This window comes from Brachypodium distachyon, chromosome 5 (genome assembly GCF_000005505.3).
Source record: "Brachypodium distachyon strain Bd21 chromosome 5, Brachypodium_distachyon_v3.0, whole genome shotgun sequence".
Lineage (NCBI taxonomy): Eukaryota > Viridiplantae > Streptophyta > Magnoliopsida > Poales > Poaceae > Brachypodium > Brachypodium distachyon.
Window position 1 is genome coordinate 4,470,991 of NC_016135.3, and position 21,417 is coordinate 4,492,407.

The window sequence follows — 21,417 nt, forward strand, 5'->3', positions numbered from 1 at the left end:
GTGTAGAGACCTCCTCCAGGTTTGCTCAATAAAAAGAAGTGTTGTTTATAACTTGAAACATAATTGATTCCTCATACAACTGCAAATTATCTTATTTCATTTCTGTGCGACATCACAAACACAACATTCACAGTCCATGTACAGACACACAATTGGACAAATCTGAACGTTAACTTTGTTTCCCAGCACCCATCACAGAGTAAGAGGAATCGTGACGATGTACAGATGGAATCAGTCAAGCTTCTTGTTGGGTCCGTGTAGGTAAGCCCAAGCCACGACAGCAGCAGCAACCGCTACCATGGTTGCAGTTCTCGTCAGTAATCCCTTCATGTTGCCTCCGGACGATTTGTACGCCAGAGCAGCAGCGCGAGGAGGCTTGAAGCCGAGCTCGGAGAGCTTTTTGTGCGACTCCGCATAGTCCCTGAAGAAGGCGTCCTCGTCCTGCATGCGCAAAATAAGTTGTCAGTTGTAGCTAGGCGGCATGGGTCTGAAGAACTCCCCATCTGAACTCTGGTGTACCTTGGCATATAGTTCCACATACCGGCGGAAAACGGGGTCTTCCACGAGAACCTTGTCCGTAGGCAGCTTCAGGAGCCCATCAGTTTCCCCTTTCAGAAGCTCACTGCAGCATATGTAATTATATTGAGAAAAATATATTTTTTGTCTCTCAATTTGTTGAAAAGTATGCAAATAGTGTCTCAATTTTTTTCATACACTTTTAGTCCCTCGATTATCGAACCGGACAACAATGATTTTTCCCCTCATTTGAAGTGGTATTAGTGCTGATATGTTATGGTTCTGGCCTTGAATTACCATACTGGCTTAGGTTTCTTTGGTGGAACCAATTTGACTCGAGGCAAAAAAACGAAAAGTGATGCCAATTTGACAGGCTAACATGATAATTGCTAGGCCAAAACCATGGTGAGATGACACTAATACCACTTTGGATGCGGCGATGGACCATTGATGTCTGGTTTGCGTACTTTTCAACAAGTTGAGAGACGACAAATATACTTAGGAACTCCTGATTAATGTTGTGGTGGCATTAATTATACTCTACAGTCTGAAACTAATGAGCATTCGATGAATATGTTGTGTTTAATCTTACACAAAATAAGAGTTGTCGAACTTAAGAGGATCCTTTGTCCAAGCACCGTCGAATCCCGATCTATCCGGACGTGCCTTCCCCTGAGAATGTGTGAAATGCAGAACAAGAACTTGTCAGCAAAAGAAATGGGGGTTGCTGATGAACCGTTATGTGAACAAGATGTTTGTTGCATTACCAGAGTATGGCCACCGGAGAGTGCTACGATGTCTTTGTCAGACAAACCCATCCGGTAGAAGACATCCCTCAGGTGTGCAGCACCTTGTGACATGATAACAGAAAGAATGCAACATTTTTACCACACTAAAAGTTCACCGGTTCAAAATTACAACCTCTGTTCCAAATTATAAAATACATAATAAATTAATAATAAAAGGAATGCACCTGGTTACCTTGCTTAGCATCTGGCAAGCGTCCTTCCTCCGGGCAAACTGAAGAATCCTGGTATACATACGCGAAAAGCGAAACTAAGATGCTTAGACTAGGATGCTTGGTTCTGTAATAAGGAAACGACATTGTTTCTGTTAACTTACCCTCCTGCCAGGAACGAAATCTATTGTTGGTCCACCGGTGACTTCAACGGCCACAACTCCGGCAAGCTGGTAGAGGTCTGCATATGTGATCTTGGGGTGCTTTTGCTTAATCGGTTCTGCAACACAGGGAATTGGAAAGGTTTATTTACGAGCATCAGACTGCTTGAAAATCACTACTTCAAAAATTATAAGTGCTGGCCAACCTAGAAGGTCGATGGCGACCTTGAGCCCTGCATTTGCAGCGTGGCTGTGCTCCTCCGGGAACCTGATCGAGCCGTTGGGCCCTCCGGTGTTGGTCTTCTTGTCGTAGGTGCCAGCATCATGCCATCTGCACCCATGATCAAGCGAGAAAATTTCTAATCAAAACCTGACAACCAACATTGCTTAAGCGAGAAATGCTATGGCTGTGAGAATCGTAAGTACGCGAGGCGGAGCATGATGGGAGCGCAGCTCTTGCTGGCGATGAGCGCACGGAGGTCCCGCCGCGCCTTGTCGATCTCCGCCATGTACTCTGCGTTCACCACCGGTGCCACCGACGACATCTTTGTGCGCAGTTAATTGCTTACTCGAGATCTCTTTGGAAGGAAACAGAGCAAGCTCTACGTTGGAGTTGTTGGTGAAGGATAGGAAAAGCGGCGCAGTTTTGTAGGAAGAAAAGGGAAGGAATGGAATGGAGTGGAGGTGTGGAGAAGGCATGGGATAACTCCGGATGAAAGCAACGTCTTGATCAAGGGATTCGATCGGGACCGAGTCATTTTTAGTCGACGGCGTTAGAACTCTCTACGAGTTTCTCCTCCTGTGCATCATAACCGTGTCACGTTGTAGGAAGGATCTCCGTAGGCACAAGAATTTCTGCCTGATTTGCCCAAATGTCTCGTAGTCCACGAGCAAAACAAGAGACTTTTGGATCCCGGGCTTCAGTAAACTCAATTCTCTCAAAATTCAAAAAACTTAATATGCTCTCTCTGTTTCAAAGTAAACTCCTTCTGTGTTCTCTATTTTTATTAACGGAGCGTCTGGGTCTCAGTCGAGTGAGAAACAAGTGTCACGGGTCTTCGACTGATCGATATCCTCTCGTTTTCCTCGTGTTAGTGTATTTCTCCTTTTCTTTTTTATTGGGCTGACTGTGTGTCTTGTTTTAGGATTGATGAGCTGGGCCACATATGGGCCTGTTTTGGCCACAAATAAAAATCCTAGGCATGATTTTTTGAAATTTGCAGATTGAAAAGACTTATGTTGCACATGAATTGAATGTGAAGCTTTCCAAAATATTTTATACAAGACATTTTCACCGCTCATGACAACCCTGAATTATGTTTGTGTTGTTGAGTACCATGTCTGGTTGCCGTCGTCGAAAGAAAAACAAATACATACATTCCTTGCATAGCCTAATTCCTCAGTTTACGTTCCCTCTGTGTTTCACTTGATCTGGAAAAACTGATTTGGGGACAATCTATGACCCGTACATAGCAAACATTTGTTCTGAGAAAACAAAACACTTGTTTTGAAAATAAATAAAAGGCAAACATCTGCTATTTTTTCCCATCATTCTGATTAGAGGTCATCAATTAATTAATTTCTGCAAAGAAAAACTATCAAAAGACACTGTGCGGACTACTCCAAAATGAGAAAATACAACAGTGCACTATTTCAATCAACAACACACGCCCAAGACCAGCCTCGCCTTCCCATTAAAAAAACCGCTTGTTGATCTATGATTTTCGGTCCGGTATTCCTTATAATTTGGGTGTGTATAAGGTAAGTAGTACGAGATATAAAAAACACTTAAATCTTAGTCATGTGTAACTCATACACACAAAATTCAGTTGCACATCACGAGTCTTAATGTGCAACTAGTCCCATAAAACAACTAATTTCACAACATGAGAGACCATGTGCAACTAAATTAAAAAAACTCACTTACACATCACGAGTTTTAATGTGCAACTAATCCAATAAAACAACTGAATTGCACAACACGAAAGATCATGTGCAACTAAATTAAAAAAAACTCACTTGCACATCACGAGTCTTAATATGCAACTCATAACCTAACAACTAAATTGCACGGCATGAGAGATCATGCGCAACTAAATGGCACATTAAGAGGGATGATGTGTGATTCACAGGAAAAAAAACTCAATTATACGTCAAATGTCTTAATGTGCAACTCACCCTTAAATGAACTCAAGAAATATGACGTGAAACTCAGCGAGGAAACTCAATTGCACATCAAAGGTCTAAATATACAACTCACCCTTAAAAAAACTCAATTTCGCAGCAAGAGAGTTCATGTGTCCAAAAAACCCAATTACACGTCAAAGGTATTAATGTGCAACCCACCTTTCAAAAAATCTCAATTGCACATCAATATGAGACATGGTACAAAAATAAAAATTAATAATAATCAGTTACTAGAAAACTATTAATGAATAAGTGAAAACAATTATGGGCACAAATGTACCGATTATTATCAACAAATACATGTACAATTGACACTGACGCATAGCATGTAAAAAGAACTCCCATAGAGCATATGTATAGTAAAAAAACAAGGGAAAAACAATCATATGAGGCCAGCACAGCTGAAGCCTTGATCGTAAAAAGAAATAAAACCAAAGAAGAAGCAAAGTATAAATAAGAAATAGAACAAAAAAACAAAAAGAAAAAAGAAGGCAGGCTAGTGATCGAACTTGCTACCTCTAGCTCGTTTATTTACAATTGTCAATGTATATATTGAGAAGCTCATTGTATCTGCTAAACAGTTGCACGAATCTCGAATCTCGATGTACGATTGGACAATTCACAACATCGACCGAGAAATAAGAATTTCTCCGGCGACTGAGCAATAGCAAATATACACTTTCCATGCAATTTATAGTATTCGTTTCATTATTTCCCTACTTTGTACATTCATCAATGCCTTGAAAAGAATGAGCGTACAAATTCTTTTTGATGAACTAATACGATGGCACGTGACGGACTATTTCTTTATTCAAATTTTAATTAGGGTGAAATATGTTGTACGTCCTAATTTTTTTAAAATGTGTCAAGCTAGTCCCCAAACTTTGGAAATGCACATTAGGTTCCTAATATTTTTTCATAAGTTGTTCATCACACACGTACTAGTTATGTATGCGCTCGTCTGACCTGGTGATGTGGCTAGCCACATAGTCTAGGCCCATCTGGCCGATTGAAAGGGCATTTCTCTCCTGGTTAATTTTGGTGGTGATGACAACATGTGTTGTGGACTAATCGTGCGTTAAGTATTTCAGATTTGATATCAAATCGCGCAAAACGATTCGATGCCCTCAAGTTGGAAAACGAAGAGTAGTGGAGTTTTAGCGGCTTTTTCGGTTATTGAGTCGTAGGAACTCCGTACTATTAAGAGGGAGTCCACATGGGAAGGTAATGGGTGAATCGCTTTTCACGTACACAAACAAACATCTTACATCCACATAAAGCCTACCCAAAAAGTGAGAGAGAACCAACTTTAGAGCCTAACTGGTGTGCATTTGCCTGCCCAGGTCCAGAAGTTCCGGTGGGGTTCTGGTACCACGGAACTTCCGCCCAACCTCCGGACCAGGTCTGCAACGCTACTGGAATCCATTGTGGATTTTCGGAAGTTGAGCCGGAACAGGGCCAGAACTTCCGGTCACCCGGAACTTCCGGTGACAAGCGGAAGTTCCGCCCCTGGAACTCGCAGTGCATAACGGTTAGATTTTAGGGAGTCCAAATATATACCCCTTCGTCCCCAACGGGTTCCTAGCCCGAGCACCAAGCAAAGAACAGCCCCCTCTCTCTCCCAAGAACTCCCTAAGTTTCATTCTACTAGATCTCCCTCCAAAAAGCTTCCCCCTTGTTGATTCTTTGAGGATTGGAGGAGAAGACCTAGATCTAGGGTTTTACCAAGTCACAAAGTTGATTCCCCTTGTTTCTCTTGTGGATTTCGTTTCTCTTGGGCATTTGGGAGCTCTAGACGGAAGTGGTTGCCTTGAGCTCTTCCCTTGGGAATTGTGGAGCTTGAGGATTGGATTGGGAGCCTCCAATTGAGTTGTAGAGCTAGCCCCGGTCAAGTTTGTAAAGGTTTGGTCTTCGCCTTCAAGGAAACCATTAGTGGAGCTCACTCGCCTTTGTGGTGCCGTGAGAGGAGAATAGAGTGAGCCTTTGTGGCGTCTCTACCTTTGTGGTAGAGCACTCCTCCAAACAGAGACGTACACCTACCCCAATCGGTGGAACTCCGGTGAAATCTTCGTCTCTCGTGTGGTATCCATTCTTACCCTTTACATTCTTGTTATCTAGTTGCTTCGGCTATTGCTTCGACTATTGCACTTCATCCTAGGGTTGCATTACCTTTAGAGAATTTAGTAAACCCCAGGTTAAGTGTGTGTATCTTTTTAGAAAAGAAAAAGAAAAAGATTAAAATTTGTTTGTCGCCTATTCAAACCCCCCCCCCCCCTCTAGCCGACCATACCGATCTTTCACCGATGCCAGATGGAAGCAGATATGGCAAATAATCTTTTTTCATAAGGAAGCAGATATGGCCGATGCCAGATGGATTTCTCCCTCTGTCCCATATTAAGTGACTCAAATTTGTCCAAATATGGATGTATCTATGTATAAAAAGCATCTAGATACATGTAATAGAAAGTCATTTAATATGGGACGGAGGGAATACGTAGAAACACTCTGTTGCCTATGCACCGCCGGTGATTTGGTGAAGCGAACAGAGAGAGAGGGAGGGGCCGGGGGTCAGATGTGAGAAGAAGACAGGAGTTGTTTTGCAAGATACCCATTGAAAGGTTATCCCAAGATGGCCCTTTTGACAAGGGGAGAGGCATAGATCCTAATTGTTAGACTTGTGTCAAGGTCTGGCCTTATTTTGTGTCCCAGTAGCTAGCTAGGCAGATGTATATCCATGTTCCCATTATAGATTGAAGGCCCTGCTCTTTGCAATGTCTTAGAACGAACGTACCATCCATATTTTGCTTCGCCGACTTGCTAACAGTGTAGTTGGAGCAACCGTGCATAACTTGGGCTGATAAAAATATTGGTCTGGATTGTGCAGTAAAATTCAGTACTCCCTCCGATTCTAATTGTTGTCAAAATACTACATGTATCGTTTCATTATATAAACTTGTATAATTCGTTGCCACTTTGCCATTTAAATCTTTGCCTGGAACTGTAGGGTTCGAATCAATGATTGGCTTTTAATCAACATGTCTTAATTTTGTGCAAACTTTGTATGTCAATCATATGTTAATTTTGTGCAAACTTTGTATGTCAATTATATGTATTAATTTTGTGCAAATCTCTCTAATTTGTCAATCATATCTGAATATGTCTAACTGTGTATAAAGGAAACTGGAACTCACAAATGTGTATCTGTCACAAGGAACAGACAAAAATGTTGAAACTCACACCATCTCAAATGGAGTACTCTCTCAACTATTTTTTTAGGAAAAGACTTTAGGAGAAACCTCTAAAGTATATTGTGAGCAACATGATTTGAACCAAGAGGTGTTTCACAGTATCCTCTCAACTGGTACATAAGTTCTTAATTCATTTCATACAGAAACTGAACCAACAATTTTCGCATAAAACAGATTACACTATCTAATAAAGCAGCCATCTGTAGACTTACAAGTACAAATACAGACCACAACATAGCTTCATAACTAATAAGATTTTCTTTACACTATCAAATAAAGCAGCCATCTTCTTGTGGTTCTTCATGTCTTCATATCTGCATGCCCTCTCAAACATGTCAAACCCTTCATCTCCTCTCAATTCTAGCCTCTGACTTGCGCTTCTACTCGGCTCAGCCGGCCGGCACAATCCCGTTGTGCACCAAAAATCATAGCCACCCTTTCCATTCTGTTCTGGTAGAAATGGCTTCAACTCACAAAAATCAAAATCACAGCCACCCTCCCAAACAAATCAACAAAGGACAAGCTTCAAATCATAGAAATGGCAATGAACAAGGGGAAGTTACCATATGGTTCGGGCACTTGTAGAGCTGTCTGTTCTTATTGCCATTGACGGAATTCTTACACCCTTTCCACCCGCACGATGTACATTTGATGATGGGGATTTCCCTCGTAGGCACGTGGTACGGGATGGATCTATTTGAGCTGGAGGAAGCAAGCATTGCCCGCGGCGGCAAGATAGGGAGGAGGAGACAAAGATCGACTCCGCGACAGGGCAAGAGGAACAAAAGCCAGGGATTTGAGGGGGCGAGTCGTTTTCGGAGTAAATTTCACAAAACCATACCTTTTGGGGCTAGGTTTTCAGTCTGACACAACTCTAGGGGTTTGCAACAGAAACCCACAACTTCAGGGGTAATCATTTTCAGAAAACCCAAATCCGCCTGATTAGCGAATTTGACAGCAAAACCGACAGACCGGGTCCACATGTAAGGTCTGATGTTTTTTCATTTAACCCCTTGTTTTTTTCTAATTCCAGGAAAGATGCGGTCCACGGAAGAAGACAAGGGGTCCAGGGGAAAAAGAAAAAAGTCGAGGGGTTCAGTGAAAAACACATCAGACCTTACATGTGGACCCGGTCTGTCAGTTTTGCTGTCAAATTCGCTAATTAGGCGGATTTGGGTTTTCTGAAAATGATTACCCCTGAAGTTGTGGGTTTCTGTTGCAAACCCTCAGAGTTGTGTCAGCCTGAAAACCTAGCCTCAAAAGGTGTGGTTTTGTAAAATTTACTCTTAGAGTTAAGAAGGAAGAGAAGCGGGTGAAACGGTAGGGGGAAAAAGAGACGTTTCCACCCTGCAAAACTACGCAGTCCGGGGCGCCTGAAAATCGCCAGCGTGACAGTGAGCTTTAGCCACGCGGCGGCCAAACCACTCTCTGACTGAAATTAGGACTAAATTGAGCAAGCTAGGTTTAAGGTGCCGCTTCTGCAAATCGCAAATTGAAGGACTAAATTGAACCAACTTTTCAAGTACAGGACTGGGGATGCTCTTCTGCTTACTTAGCTTCTAGCGTCTAAAAGCCAACAAACTAAGGACGTGTTTGCTTGTTGATCGGGGCGGGGCCGCTCATTTGTAGGTGGCGGAACGAACCCAGTAGCTGTTTCCTTCGTGAGTATGAGCTGAGCGCGCTCTACCTGATTAAATTTCCATTCCATATCCTGGTTCCGCCGGCTCGTCAAACTTTGCAGAATCAAGCGGCTCATGAACGGGTGCGTGCGATGACCACGCCTGATCAAATACTGTAGTTACTACTGCCTGAGCGGCCCCGCCCCGATCAAAAAGCATCCTAAAATAAGCAACTCATTTAGCTCGAGCCGAATTTCGTAAGCATAGTTTGATGTGGTTCTCTTCCTGGGCGAAACTTGTACAAAGAGAAAGTTGACATGGTATCACTGTGTAGAACGAACGGTTTCAAAATACCATTCAAATAATCACTCATTCCAAATACCATTATAGTTCAATTTACTCATGCCAAACTACCACTACCGTCAATTGATTGTTAGTCAAACTGTTAGAAAGATGGTAGTACTTGTGTTATCGCAACATTGGCCTTCTCCTTATCTGAAGAAAAAAAAATACCCAGCTTATCCCCGACCTCAACTCCACTCGTCCCCATCTTGGCTCCCGATCATGGCGGCAGCGCCCCCTTCCAAGGTAGCGCATGTGCAGCTCATGCCCCGCCGCTTGTGAGGGATTCCCGGCCGTGAAGCTCCGTCGTGCCGCCCGCCAGCCCCCGCAGCTCCGCGACTGAGCCCATGGCAGCTCATGCCCCGACTCCCATCTCATCTACGGGGTCCACCAGGTGCCCCCGCGACACGCTGTTCAGGCCGCTCTTCTTCACCCTCTCCGTGGAGCTATTAGCGAGAGCAGATTGGGATTTCTGTGGGGAATTTTGACACGATTGGTGGTTGATTTATTACCGGTTTGCTGGCGGAGGGATTGGTGGTGGTGGTGGTACTCCATGATGTGGAGGAGCACCAATTCGGGTTAACATACGGCCGGCGGCGATGGCGATGCTGGCTTGGCCCTCCCTTCTTCTCCTTCGATCTAAGCTCTCCTCTTCTTTCCTCCTCCTCCTTGTGGGTGTTAGGGGCTGTTAGTCTCTGGTGGTATTTTGGCATCAAAAATTGAATTGTAGTGTATTTTGGAAAAGTATGAAAGGCTGGAGGACTTTGTACCAACCATTCTAGTGTGGTTGGATTTTGTTCAACAGTCCACGGACTTTCCGCACATTTTTGGTATGAGTGGTTGTTTGAGTGGTATTTTGGATCCTTTGGTTTCATGGAGTGGTACTATGGTCCTGTTTGGTTGGGATTAAAATGGCTTTCTGATTTTTGGCTTATAAGCCACAAAAGCACCTATTTAGGTGTTTTTGATTTTGGCTTTTTGGCGAGAGATTTTCGGCAGTGAAGCTCCGTCACGCCGCCCGCCAGCCCCCGCAGCTCCAGCGAGAGTAGATTGGGATTTCTGTGGGAAATTTTGAAGCGATTGTTGGTTGATTGATTACCGGTTTGCTGGCGGAGGGATTGGTGGTGGTGGTGCTGCATGACGTGGAGGAGCACCAATTCGGGTTGACATATGGCTGACGGCGACGGCGATGTAGGCTTGGCCCTCCCCATCTTCTCCTTCGATCTAAACTCTCCTCTTCTTTCCTCCTCCTCCATGTGGCTGTTAGTGGTATTTTGGCATCAAAAATTGAATTGTAGTGTATTTTGGAACGAGTGGTATTTTGAATCCTTTGGTTTAACGGAGTGGTACTATGTAAATTCTCTCTCGTACAAATTCCCGTGCACTTTGCCCTAGTCGCTTGTCCAGTATTGACATCACATTGCCACCCGACAGCCCGGACCGTTCTCTTCCCGACCCTGCCTCATTTCCCGGATCCCTTACTGCCTCTTCCACGAGCGGCGGCCGCGCTAGGTCCGGGCGCCGCCGGGACGCAGCCCCTTCCCATCCCGCCGGCCTGCCTCAGACCATACCGTCGAAGACACCTTCTCCCCGGGGCCCGCTGCTCCGCTCGTCGGACTCAGCCGCCGAACGCCACCTCCGCCAGGGAGGCTGCTTCTTCTTGGGCCGGCGAGCTAGCCGGCGCCGTGCCATGGAAGGCCGCCGTCTCCGGCGCTCTTGCGCTTACACTGTCTTTTTCTTTCTGTAAGTTACCTTGGTCGTTATCCTCTCCCGGAGCAGTTGTAATGGTAGTGATTTGTCTCTCACAGTTAGAAGATGACTCGACTCCTTTTTCTTTCAACGAAAAAATGGCTTCGCTTTCATTAATTACAACTTTACAAGTTCTATTATGCAACTGAAATGAAATGGTGAACTAATAAATTTGTGATATGTATTTGTTGCTGTGCTACATGATAGAGGCAGAAGAATGTACTAGTAACATTAGTCGTAACATGACAGATGAATTTAGTTCTTTTGTCGTTGCAGTAAGATACAAACAACACTCTACAATAATACTAGAGGGGGATGCTGATATCTCAACACTTTGTTGCAATAGTAATGGTCCATGTATGCCAGTCTTATATAAGGTCGTTGTACAATTGACAATATTATACCGTGTTTCTTAATATGTTCCGGTGCTTTATGGAGCATGACCGGACCCGGTCCTAGTCCTAATAGTTTTGAGTATCCCAACAAGTTCATCAAAACGAAATGCAAGCTCACAACGTGGTCTGTGTCTTCTGCATAGGCCATGTTACCAAAATGAGCGATTGATATGCAGAGGCTGGGTTTTTGAACTTGTGCGTTTCATTCATTTAATGCCCATTATAAAAAAAACAGAAAGAGTGATTCTCAAGACTGGCACAATTCTTACAATATGGCCAAAATCACATTAATTAGCCGGATTATACATGTAGTTTTGAGTAAAAACTTGCCCTTCATGGAAAGTATCATGCCGTATCCCGTACCTGCAGTTGATGGTTTGGTCAATGCGAAGTCTGGGGCGAACAAACCAGAATTGCTTCCCAAGGAGTTTACCACCGTCATTGATGTTGCTGGTTTTCTCTCTTCAGGCCAGGTAATTCAAATCTCAAATCTTGTATGAGCTGTTTTGATGATTCAGTTTTCAGAACTTACGAAATTTGGTTTCTGGCAAACAATGGGTCTCTAGAAGCTAGAACCAACATGCATGTACATCAGTACAACAATAAATGTGTCATGGTGCTGCAGAAACATATTTGACCCAAACATGTCATGGTGCTGCAGATACACAACTGTACATTGAAGAGCAACATATTTTACCCAACTTTTAGAGACTCCTTTGTGGCCCAGAAGTGCTATTTGTATATAGAACTCTCTTAACTGTCATGAATCTATGGAACGGGCACCTAAAATTGTTTTAAGCTTCTATTCCAGTGTATGCTATGCTAATTTGATTCAAATATCATGCTTTAGATTGGCATAAGTAGTTCTTGAAATTCTTTAACACTTGACTTGATAAGGATACAAGTAAACTTCCGTAAGTGTACAAGTAGAATTGTAGAAACACTTGCCTATAAATTCCTAGTTTACTCTAAAATGTGCTTCAGAGTGTAGTCTTACTCTGTCACCCTATTTTAGTTGCTGACAGTTTGGATGTTCTTAGGAAAATCGTTTGCGTCAAGAGATAGAAGACCTGGAGAAGGACACTGGGTATAAATTGAGAGTTCTTGCACAAAATTATCCGGATACACCAGGTGAATTTTGCTTCTTATTTCACATGTTGTATGACTCTCACCTTAGGTTTTGTTATTTAATTAGTCACATGTAGCTATTGTAGGCGTTCGCTCAAACTTGACCACATGGATTTATTGGTATATCCACTAGAAGTATCTTTAGTGGTCACATGAACAACATACCTGTAGTCTTATTGTTGAAACTTGAAAGAATTTCCACAATGCATTCATTTTAATTTTTGCTGACATGCGATTAGAAACTAATGGTTAATGATACATACTAGGGATAAAGCTTATCCTATAATGGTATCTTTGGCAAGTATAAGTCTGGTTCATGAATGCAGCTTGGTAAAAGTATCTAATTGAGTAATTGGACCAGGAACTGATGATGCCCTGTGTTTCTTCGACTTCTGAAGAGTTTATGATTGCTGACTCTTCCCCAACAATCTCTACATCCTTTCGATTAATAACCATTGTATAAAATAGTTATTTCTCTCTTTATGTAACAATCATTTACTTTCAACAAGTACATACAACTAGACTTTGATAACCATTGTGATAATCATTGGTCAGCATGACACGCATAAAAGCATAAGATGTTATCATATACACATTTTTAATCTTCTCTGTTAAAGATAACAGGACGGATTGGTCTGTATTGTTATCATTGTGATTTATTTTCCGTCCATAATTTTTTGCAGGATTGGCTATCAAAGATTTTTGGCAATTTGATGACCGAACTATCGTCTTTGTTGCAGATCCCACCTTTGGTAATATATACTTCTGTTTCAAAGATTAATCCTCATACTCCCTCCGACCCATATTACTTGTCCCAAATTTAGTATAAAGTTGTACTAAATCAGCGAGAAATAACATGGGTCAGAGGGAGTACTAGATTTTGTTGTACCTCTATGTCATGGCTATTTGGCTTTGCATTGCATGATGGATCAGTGCAATATGTGTTGATGTGGAGTATAATGACAGCTGAGTAGCAAAAACGCTGAACTCTCAAATAATTGGAAGATCTGTTATATTAAAGTTTGAATATGAAGCAGTTTTCTAAATCAAATATGAATAGTTCTGAGATGAAGTATGGTTTACAGATATGATCCACGCCAACCAATGGTTTCGCTCGTACATGCAATTGATGACACCAGCCTAAAAGGCATACTTAATGATATTTTTTCTCTCTTGACATTCATCGAACTGCGTGTTATTTTGGATTAAAACGAAACGTCAAGATGATGCAGGATTACAATAGACTAAGCAACACATGCCGGACTGCTACCCTGAAAAGCCAAAATTAAGATAAGCTACAGCTAAAAACCAAAGAGAAAGCTAACCAGCAGAAAGTCTCCCTCCTGGAGTGGCATCAGGGGTCCTGGCATGCTATACTTGATACTAATGTTGGTGTATGCCTCTTGTGCCTACCTATTGTCACTGCACAACTAGCCCTGTTTGATCAAGATTGCTATTGCACCCAAGTTTGTGTACTAGGGCATGTATGATGCATGCATATGATCCTGATCCAGCATCCCCGATTGATGTGCTGGCTGGTCGAGAACTGAGCGTCTCCGCTGGATAGTAGTGTATGTGCTAGCCCAGCTCACCCGTCGTTTCAGTCTTCGTCTCCGCACAGCGCAGTGTTTGTGTTGTTCTTCTAAATAAAAATGCAGGCAGCTGCTATTGGCTGGCCTTGAGACCCTCAGTGCTACCGTTCTGATAACTGCATTTGTTCTATGATAACGTAACAATTTTGATAATAAAACTGTACTCATTTTAAAGCACTTGTGTTTGTATTACATACCTTCTGAAATTAGACACTGGCATGCACTCGTGCTTTTTGATAGGACAAAAATGCTGAATGGCGCTTTCAAGGCATAAACAGGCCACTGTGTCGGATGCAATGAGGGAGGGAAGATGGATGACGGGATTTCAGCGTATTTCCTCAGTTCAGGAGATTGACCAGCTCGCGAAGCTTTGGGATAAGCTGCGTTCCATGCAGTTCACCGCAGAAGCAGACTCTATCAGATGGAAAATGGCGCCGAATGGTGCCTACTCGGCCGGTTCTGCATACACGGCTCAATTTATCCAAGTAATCCCGCAGCCTCTCTTCTCCACAAGGTCTGGACCATTAAGGTTGATGGTAAAATTCAGTTCTTCTCGTGGCTCTTGTTGCAAAATCGACTATGGACGGCGGACAGATTAGCGGCCCGGGGATGGCCACACAACGCTGTTTGTAGTCTATGCGATCAATCCCCGGAAAGCGCGGCACATCTCATGCTTGGATGCTCATTCACAAAGGAAATTTGGCACTTGCTTTTTTCGCAATGGCCTAAGATGGCTCGAGCTGCTGGTGAGAGCTCCTCGCTGAGGTCATGGTGGAGAAAGGTGACCTCAGGGCTTCGTAGTGTGACAAAATCTAAAGAGATGGCCTTGGCAGCATATGTTGTTCGGCATATTTGGAATGAAAGAAATCTGAGAGTTTTCCAGCAAAAGGAAAGGACAGCTGTGGCACTTTGTAGCTTCATCCGTGATAGTTTTAGCCTCCTTTTGGAGGCAAAGGAGCTGTAACTTTGTCCTTCTTGTACAGCCGAGCTGTTTTATCAGTCTTGGATCCGTTTCTACCTTTGGTGTTTTTAGCTTGTACTAGGTTTCATTCTTGCTCTTCTAATTGAAATGGCAGTTGCACAGGTTCGTCAAAAAAAAAATGCTGAATGGCTCTATTTTTTCAGGTAATATTATAAACTTCAACATTGGTTCACTAATTGATCTAGACATTCTGCAAAGCTTTTGGAGTCGTGCTTCAGGGAAGTATGGAAACATGTTCTACTGGAAAGGTAAAATTCTGTTCTTTGATGTAAGAGATTTTTTTTGGCAGGGATCTTTGATGTAAGAGTTGACATGACATTATACACAGTTTTATTTTTGCAATGACTAAAAAATGCAGTTAACGTGACATTGCCATCATAACAGTCGTGTTTGTTTTTTTCATGCATGATTGGAATCTGCATGTAGTTTTTTTTTACAAAATTGTGCTGCAAGCCCCTGAAATATTCTATCTTGTCTATTAAATTGCTCTAAATCAACAAAAGAATGGTACAAGTTCTTGATTGGAATCTGCACTTAGTGTTATATAGCCTCTTTTGACCATGGCTTTTTCTTGGAACATGGAACAGGGAGAGGATGCATCAACGTGCTGTGATGGCAATCTCCCGCTGTCTCAGAGAGACCACGGGGGCAAATAACTGTTCCGAGGTACTATTCCAGAGGATGAAAGTTCATCACGCTAGGTCAAAACATGACACACTGTTATATGTGTTTCATCGAAAGAAAAAAGGATAAATCCAGCAGCAGATGCTATGTACAGGATCGAAATATCTCAGTTTACAGAGCAACTCTTTGTACTTAGAATTTTTCATCCGGTCTTTGTACGGTAGATCACCTGTACCGTTGGATTCGTGCATTTCTTAGTAGCATTAACACCAGTTACCGACGAAGGAGGAGCTGCCGTGGCCTGTGCATATGCGTTCACTCATCAATCTCTCTCAGTCCTTCCACTTCCCATGCAAACCCGAGCCCTGTGCACAATTGATATAAAGTTAACATAAAATAATAGGGAGTGCCTAGACATCGCGATTGAGAAAAATTATTTCGCAGTCGGTCTTATTTGTGCAAAAACAATGTTTCTTTTGTTACTTGTGTCAAATATTTAAGCTGTGCTATGAGCCGAATTGGATCTTGTTTTTCTGATTTTGTTTGTGTCAAATGTTTTTGGGAGTTTGAGATTACAACAAGAAACATTCGTTCTTGTAGTAACATAAATCTAGTCCCCACTTATAAAAAAAGCAAAAAAATAAAACGGTCAGGACGAGAATCGAACCAGCGACCCCTGCAATAGACCTAACAGCTGGTTTGGTTGGTTCATTCCTGCATTTATCTAAATCTATTTCCGCCGTCGACTGAGAAAACATGTTTGTCAGGCGACCATTCCTAGCAAATCCGAAAATAATACGGGCAAACAAGCACAAATCCATATAAAGTTAACTCACCCTAAAGCCAAGGCGTGTGACGGGAAGGGCGCCGGACTGAGTCGGGGACAAGGAGCCCTGCTGCATGAGACAAAACATGGCACACACATGAATTAGCACACACATGGCGTAATTAGCACAAGGGATCGAAATACACTCGTACGACTCTAGCATATGGCCCTTTGATCTAATTGCTGCATGAATCCCAGACGCACGCACAGTCTAGCATCGATCGGACTCAAAATCGGATACGCACAGCACAGCGCTTTGGAAGGTGAATGAGGTTTGGGGTGATCTGATGCTTACAGGGATTTGGGCAGGAGAGGCCACCACGAGCGGCTGGTCGATGGCGCGGGTGCTGGGGACGGGATTGGGCTCCCGAGGAGGCGAGTCCGCACCGCCCTGCTGCTGTTCGGCTGGAGCGGACGTGGCGAGGAGGACGAAGGGGCTGTCGGCGGCGTGGTGGAGGAAGGGGCCGCCATCTTCGGCGGTGAGGAGGTAGCGTGTACCGGCCGAGGAGGTCGATGCAGACGCGGAAACGTAGTAGGGCGCGGTGGATGATGCCAACGAGGAGGCCGAAACGAGAGGAACGGCGTAGCCGTCGATGATGAGAATCCCGTCGCCGATCTCTGTCCGGCCGCTCAGATTGTCGTCGGAATCGGCGTCGTCGCCGTGGAGCTGCTGCACGGCGTCGCCGGGGAGCGGCTCCTCGTAGTTGGCGTCGTCCTGCGCGGCGGGATGATCGTCGGCGGCGCCGTGCTCCTCCGCGGCTGCCCCGCCGCCGTGCTGATCATCCGCGGCTGCCGGCCCGCCGCCAATGTTGTACAGCCATGCGCCCGGCGGCGGTGCGGTTCGTCTGGCGGGGTGAGAGCCGGGAGGGAAGATGTAGTCTGCTTTTTCCGAGCCTCAGGCGCCCTTGAGTTTCATAGGCCGGTGCGCCATTGGCCTCTGTTTGAAAATTTGAACCCAAAATTCGGCGGCGAGTTTCCATATATAACAACCGGGCCCGGTGCCTGCCGGCGTCAAATCGCCCGTCCACGGTTGCTTTGAGAATGATGTTTTTTCTGGTATATTCTTCTTTCTCCGCGCGTATGTATATCCCAATCCCTCTTTACACGCGAATACACGATACGACTCATATACACCGATGCCAGCTCTCTCCTCATCGCCTCTCTCTCTTTCTCGCTGCTGCCCTTGCTTGCAGTCGTCGCCGCCGCCTCCGCTGCTCGCCCCCTCTTGTCCCCTCTCGCCGCGCAGATCGAGCCGCCACCGCCGCCTATTCCCTCTCGCCACCCCCATCTGCCCCGTTCCCGTCGCAGCTGCAAATCCACCGCCGCTGGTCCTCCCTGCAGATCCGTCGACGGTGCTCCTCCCTGGCAGGGCCTCCCTAACCACCTCCCTTGCGAGATGCGCGGGCCCTGGCCCTGTCCCCCTCCCCCTGCCACCTCGCATAGATCCGCCGCCATACTCCTCCTTCCTCTTGCCATGCTCTCTTCCTCTTTCGTCATTCCTCAATTTTGCAAGAACCCTAGATTTTCCTCTGTGTATTTTGCCAAAAAAATCATGACGAATCTGCGGTTGTCATGCTCTCTTCCTCTTTCATCCCGCCTCTTTAAGTTTTGCAAGAACCCTAGATTTCCTCTGTGTATTTTGCCAAAAAAATCATGACGAATCTGCGACATGTGCTCTGTTGTTGCCACCTGTTGTTGTGCTGCACTGTTGCTGCAATGCGACAATTCTAGGATTTTTTTTCATTACTTTCTATTGTTTGTAGATATACTCGATTTGCTGCACTTGTAATCATCGAAATACATACAAGTGTCGTGTATGTTTTATTTTGAAGTTACTTAATGCTTCAAGTACACATTCTATATGCTAGATGTTACTCCCTCCGGTCCTAAATTCTTGTTGTGGTTTTATTTCAAATTTGAGCTAAAACCACGACAAGAATTTAGGATCGGAAGGAGTACCTAATATCAAGTTTGTTGTTGTAACCCGAGAAGAAAAAGGTTGCTTAATGCTTGAAAGAAGCATGACTGTTGAGTTTATCATAGTTCTATAGAAAAGTATTGACACAAGGCAAACAGCTGACCTAGGATGTTGCTATTGCTTGCAAAGGATCCAGTTGTACTCCCTTTTCAACATATAAAGGACCATAAAATGCAAAAAATTAACTTGCAGACGCTTCTGAGACCGAGGAAATTGATGTGGAAGGTCTGCTGGAATCATTGGAACAGAAAGTTGATTCGAGTTCTAGCATGCCAAAATGCATTGTTTCGAAGGTATGCTGTCTTTTCGTGGGTGGTGTTTCCTCTGGAGTCTCGACCCTGTTGTCTGTAAATAAATTATCATAATATCATGGAACTAGGTTTACAGTTACAGGATGGGAGCTGTTGTGCATAACTCTAAAAACCAGGAACTATGTAAAGTGAATGTGAAGTTCTTTGGCCTGAGATAAGTAATAAATTAGTGCCTTGCAAAGACTTGACAATCAAGAGCAGTCGGCATCTTTATGTTTGTTTTTAGTTATGTAGATAGGTAGTATGTAGCCTGAAATATGTGGATAAAGGCATGGTTTTCAAAGCGTCGCCTAGGCGTCAGAGCGCCCGTCGACCTCAAGGCGTTGTCGTCGCCTTAGAGTTCTGTCTAAGGTGTCCACCTTGGCCATTTGAGGCGTCCAGGGCGTCTCCTAGGCGGAGAAGGCGGCGCTTTGGTCGATTCTGGACGCCCCTGGCAGATCGAGCGGGAAATTGAGGGGCGGGGCAGGAAACTGAAATTGGCGGGGATGGAAGAGAAATTGGGGGCCAGAGAGAGGATAAACAGAAGGGGGGGAGAGAGGGGAACATGCCTGTGGATTCAATCGAGGGGACAAGAGGGAGTGAGAGAGGAGCACTCTCCTCTCATGGCAGCAGGAGCTTGCCGCCAGAAGGCAGATCCGCCCCTCCTCCGCCGGCATCCTCCTCTCCGGCCAAGCTCCTCCTCTGCCGGCCTTCCCCCTCTCCGGCCAAGCTTCTCCTCTGCTCTCCTCACCTGCTCTCTGCCCTCTGCTCTCTGCCCTCTGCCCTCTCTTTTCCCCTCACCTGCTCAACAACCAGGAAATTCAAGGTACGAATCAGGTTTTCTGTCTACTAATGTCTGCCATATTAGTTCCCCTAGCGCTTTGCAAAAACTGACTAAGGCGTCGCCTCGCTTCGCGCTTTGAGCGCCTAGGCGTTGAGGCGCCCCACCAACGCCTTAGAACGCCTGGACGCTTTGTAAACCATGGATAAAGGGGATGGTAGAGTGGAACCTAAACTATCAAAATAGATTATGCTAGACGTTTGTTGCTTTATGGTCTAGCCTACTTTCTATGTAAAATTTCCTAGTAGTATCGGGTGGGGGGTTGTTGTACTCTTTAAATTTGAGAAGGTGTACATATCCAGTTTTGGCTCATTGGATGCTTATCGGATGTTACAGAACATTTGAGATGATCCCTCTATCAGGTCTTCTTTGCACTGAATTTGAAACGAATATGATGGAAGTAAAAATGAGAAACAAAATCCAAATATGTATCAGTTTTTCAGTGTTTTTTTTTTTGCGAATAACAATAATATAACTATTGGTATTTAGGTATAGTACTCCAAAGATATGACCGCACAAAAAGATTTGTTAGTTATAATTGACCCCATAAGCAAACTTCCTGGCTTTACCATGATCTTTTCCGTTTGTAGTTGTCGTGGTCTGTTTGCTATCTGCTTGAATCAGTGACTTGGACACTCCCAGCTAATTATATCAATTGCTTCTTTCAGAAATCCTACCTACTATGTTTGATCTCACCCTTTATATTTTCCATTTGACGTGTTTTCTAATTGCCTATTTCTGTTGTTGTTTAGTTAATTTTGAGAATAAGTGCAGACGCGTGTAGGCTCAATTAGTGGGAGGTTAAATTTATGTAAGCTGAGTTTATACCCAGCTGATAGATACAACAGGTGCTGAGGATGCATTCATTGGAGTTGGTTTATATGTTAACTTCCCGTTTGGGTGCAGATTATGTATGGAAGTTTCATTGAGACACTAATGTTATTTTGATCGGTAACCATTGAAATTCTATTGAAATATTTGATTGAGACACTAATGTTTTCATTTTTGAATATATATGAAAGTTTCATTGAGACTAATGTTTCGACCGGCAACCATCAAATTTATTTTAGTTTGTAAAGGGCTGGATCACCACTTGGGCTGTAGTCTCACACTGCGACCAGACTGTGCTTCAGATGTCAAATCCTCTTCGCTGTTCTATTGTATTAAAATATAAGGTGCCCAAAGTGCTTAACAGGTAGAGAACATAGAAATGCTATTGGTCGGATTTGCTTTGCTTTTTCTTCTGAGACTCATTCTGAGGCTCGCTGATACGAAGTTTTCATAGTAAAGTGGAGGTAGTCATTTACATGTAATGGTGGCTATGGTTCCTTGGAAGCCCGGTGCGAAACAAAAAAACTGTATGTCGTATGTTATATGTGTTCTGAAGCTAGTTCTTTCCGAAACTAAAAATTGTCGCTTGTGGATGTTACACACAGAGACAATATTTTGTTAGGAAGCCAATTTTGATTGCCTCCAAACTCTAACAGCGTTGGATTGTTTCCTCCTGACCGTGCCCAAAGACAACATTTTTTTTCCTTTGGTTGTGCAGAGATTTGGATCTTGGGCTACAGGCTTGCGCTGAAAGAATATCTGACGGCAAGAGGCATTAATTCTGAATTGGCAAGCTCGCTCTTCCAAGCAGGAGCGCGTCCAGTACGTGAGGTGGCTCAGAGCATTAGAAGCGATGTTCATCAAACACCGTTGAGTTTGATTTTTGGTTGGTGTGGCTTGTGGCCACATGGATGTTGGTACTTCATTGATATTACACCACTTTCATTGGACTAATGTTTTCATTCACCAATACATATGATTAGAATAATGTATGAAAGTTCCATTGCGACAATGATGTTATTTCAATTAGCAACTATCGAACTACTATTGAAATATTTGTTTCATTGATCAATATATATACTCCCTTCGTTCCACAAAAGATGTCTCAAGTTTGTCAAAATTTGGATGTATCTAGCCACGACTTATGCAT

At 43.8% G+C, this 21,417-nt stretch overlaps 3 protein-coding genes and 1 long non-coding RNA gene across 5 annotated transcripts; 2 read left to right on the forward strand and 2 right to left on the reverse strand.

Annotated features, from left to right (window-relative positions):
• Positions 1-29: 29 nt before the first annotated feature.
• On the reverse strand, positions 30-2,273 carry LOC100825789 (probable L-ascorbate peroxidase 3, peroxisomal). Of its 2 annotated transcripts, none has more exons than XM_003581214.4 (8): positions 2,062-2,269; positions 1,842-1,966; positions 1,639-1,754; positions 1,498-1,546; positions 1,284-1,366; positions 1,109-1,188; positions 520-622; positions 30-441 (listed from the first exon to the last, which is right to left on the reverse strand). In XM_003581214.4, the coding sequence occupies exons 1-8, from the start codon at positions 2,178-2,180 to the stop codon at positions 232-234; spliced, it is 885 nt and encodes a 294-aa protein (XP_003581262.1). In that variant the 5' UTR covers positions 2,181-2,269; the 3' UTR covers positions 30-231. The 2 variants fall into 2 exon arrangements, with proteins under 2 accessions (XP_003581262.1, XP_010239709.1); XM_010241407.3 differs by having other exon boundaries at positions 68-441; positions 542-622; positions 2,062-2,273.
• Positions 2,274-9,378: 7,105 nt separating this feature from the next.
• On the forward strand, positions 9,379-15,785 carry LOC100845661. Its single transcript, XM_010242436.3, has 7 exons — positions 9,379-9,505; positions 10,376-10,774; positions 11,545-11,648; positions 12,216-12,306; positions 12,987-13,055; positions 15,021-15,125; positions 15,465-15,785. The coding sequence occupies exons 1-7, from the start codon at positions 9,379-9,381 to the stop codon at positions 15,488-15,490; spliced, it is 921 nt and encodes a 306-aa protein (XP_010240738.1). The 3' UTR covers positions 15,491-15,785.
• Positions 15,582-17,307, reverse strand: LOC112269360. The gene is made up of 4 exons (XM_024456032.1): positions 17,283-17,307; positions 16,623-17,206; positions 16,338-16,397; positions 15,582-15,866 (listed from the first exon to the last, which is right to left on the reverse strand). Exons 1-4 carry the CDS (start codon positions 17,305-17,307, stop codon positions 15,834-15,836), a joined length of 702 nt encoding a protein of 233 aa, XP_024311800.1. The 3' UTR covers positions 15,582-15,833.
• Positions 17,308-17,377: 70 nt separating this feature from the next.
• Positions 17,378-21,331, forward strand: LOC112269322. Its single transcript, XR_002961013.1, has 2 exons — positions 17,378-19,421; positions 20,986-21,331. It is a non-coding gene; the product is annotated as an uncharacterized LOC112269322 (long non-coding RNA).
• The last annotated feature ends 86 nt before the right edge of the window (positions 21,332-21,417 follow it).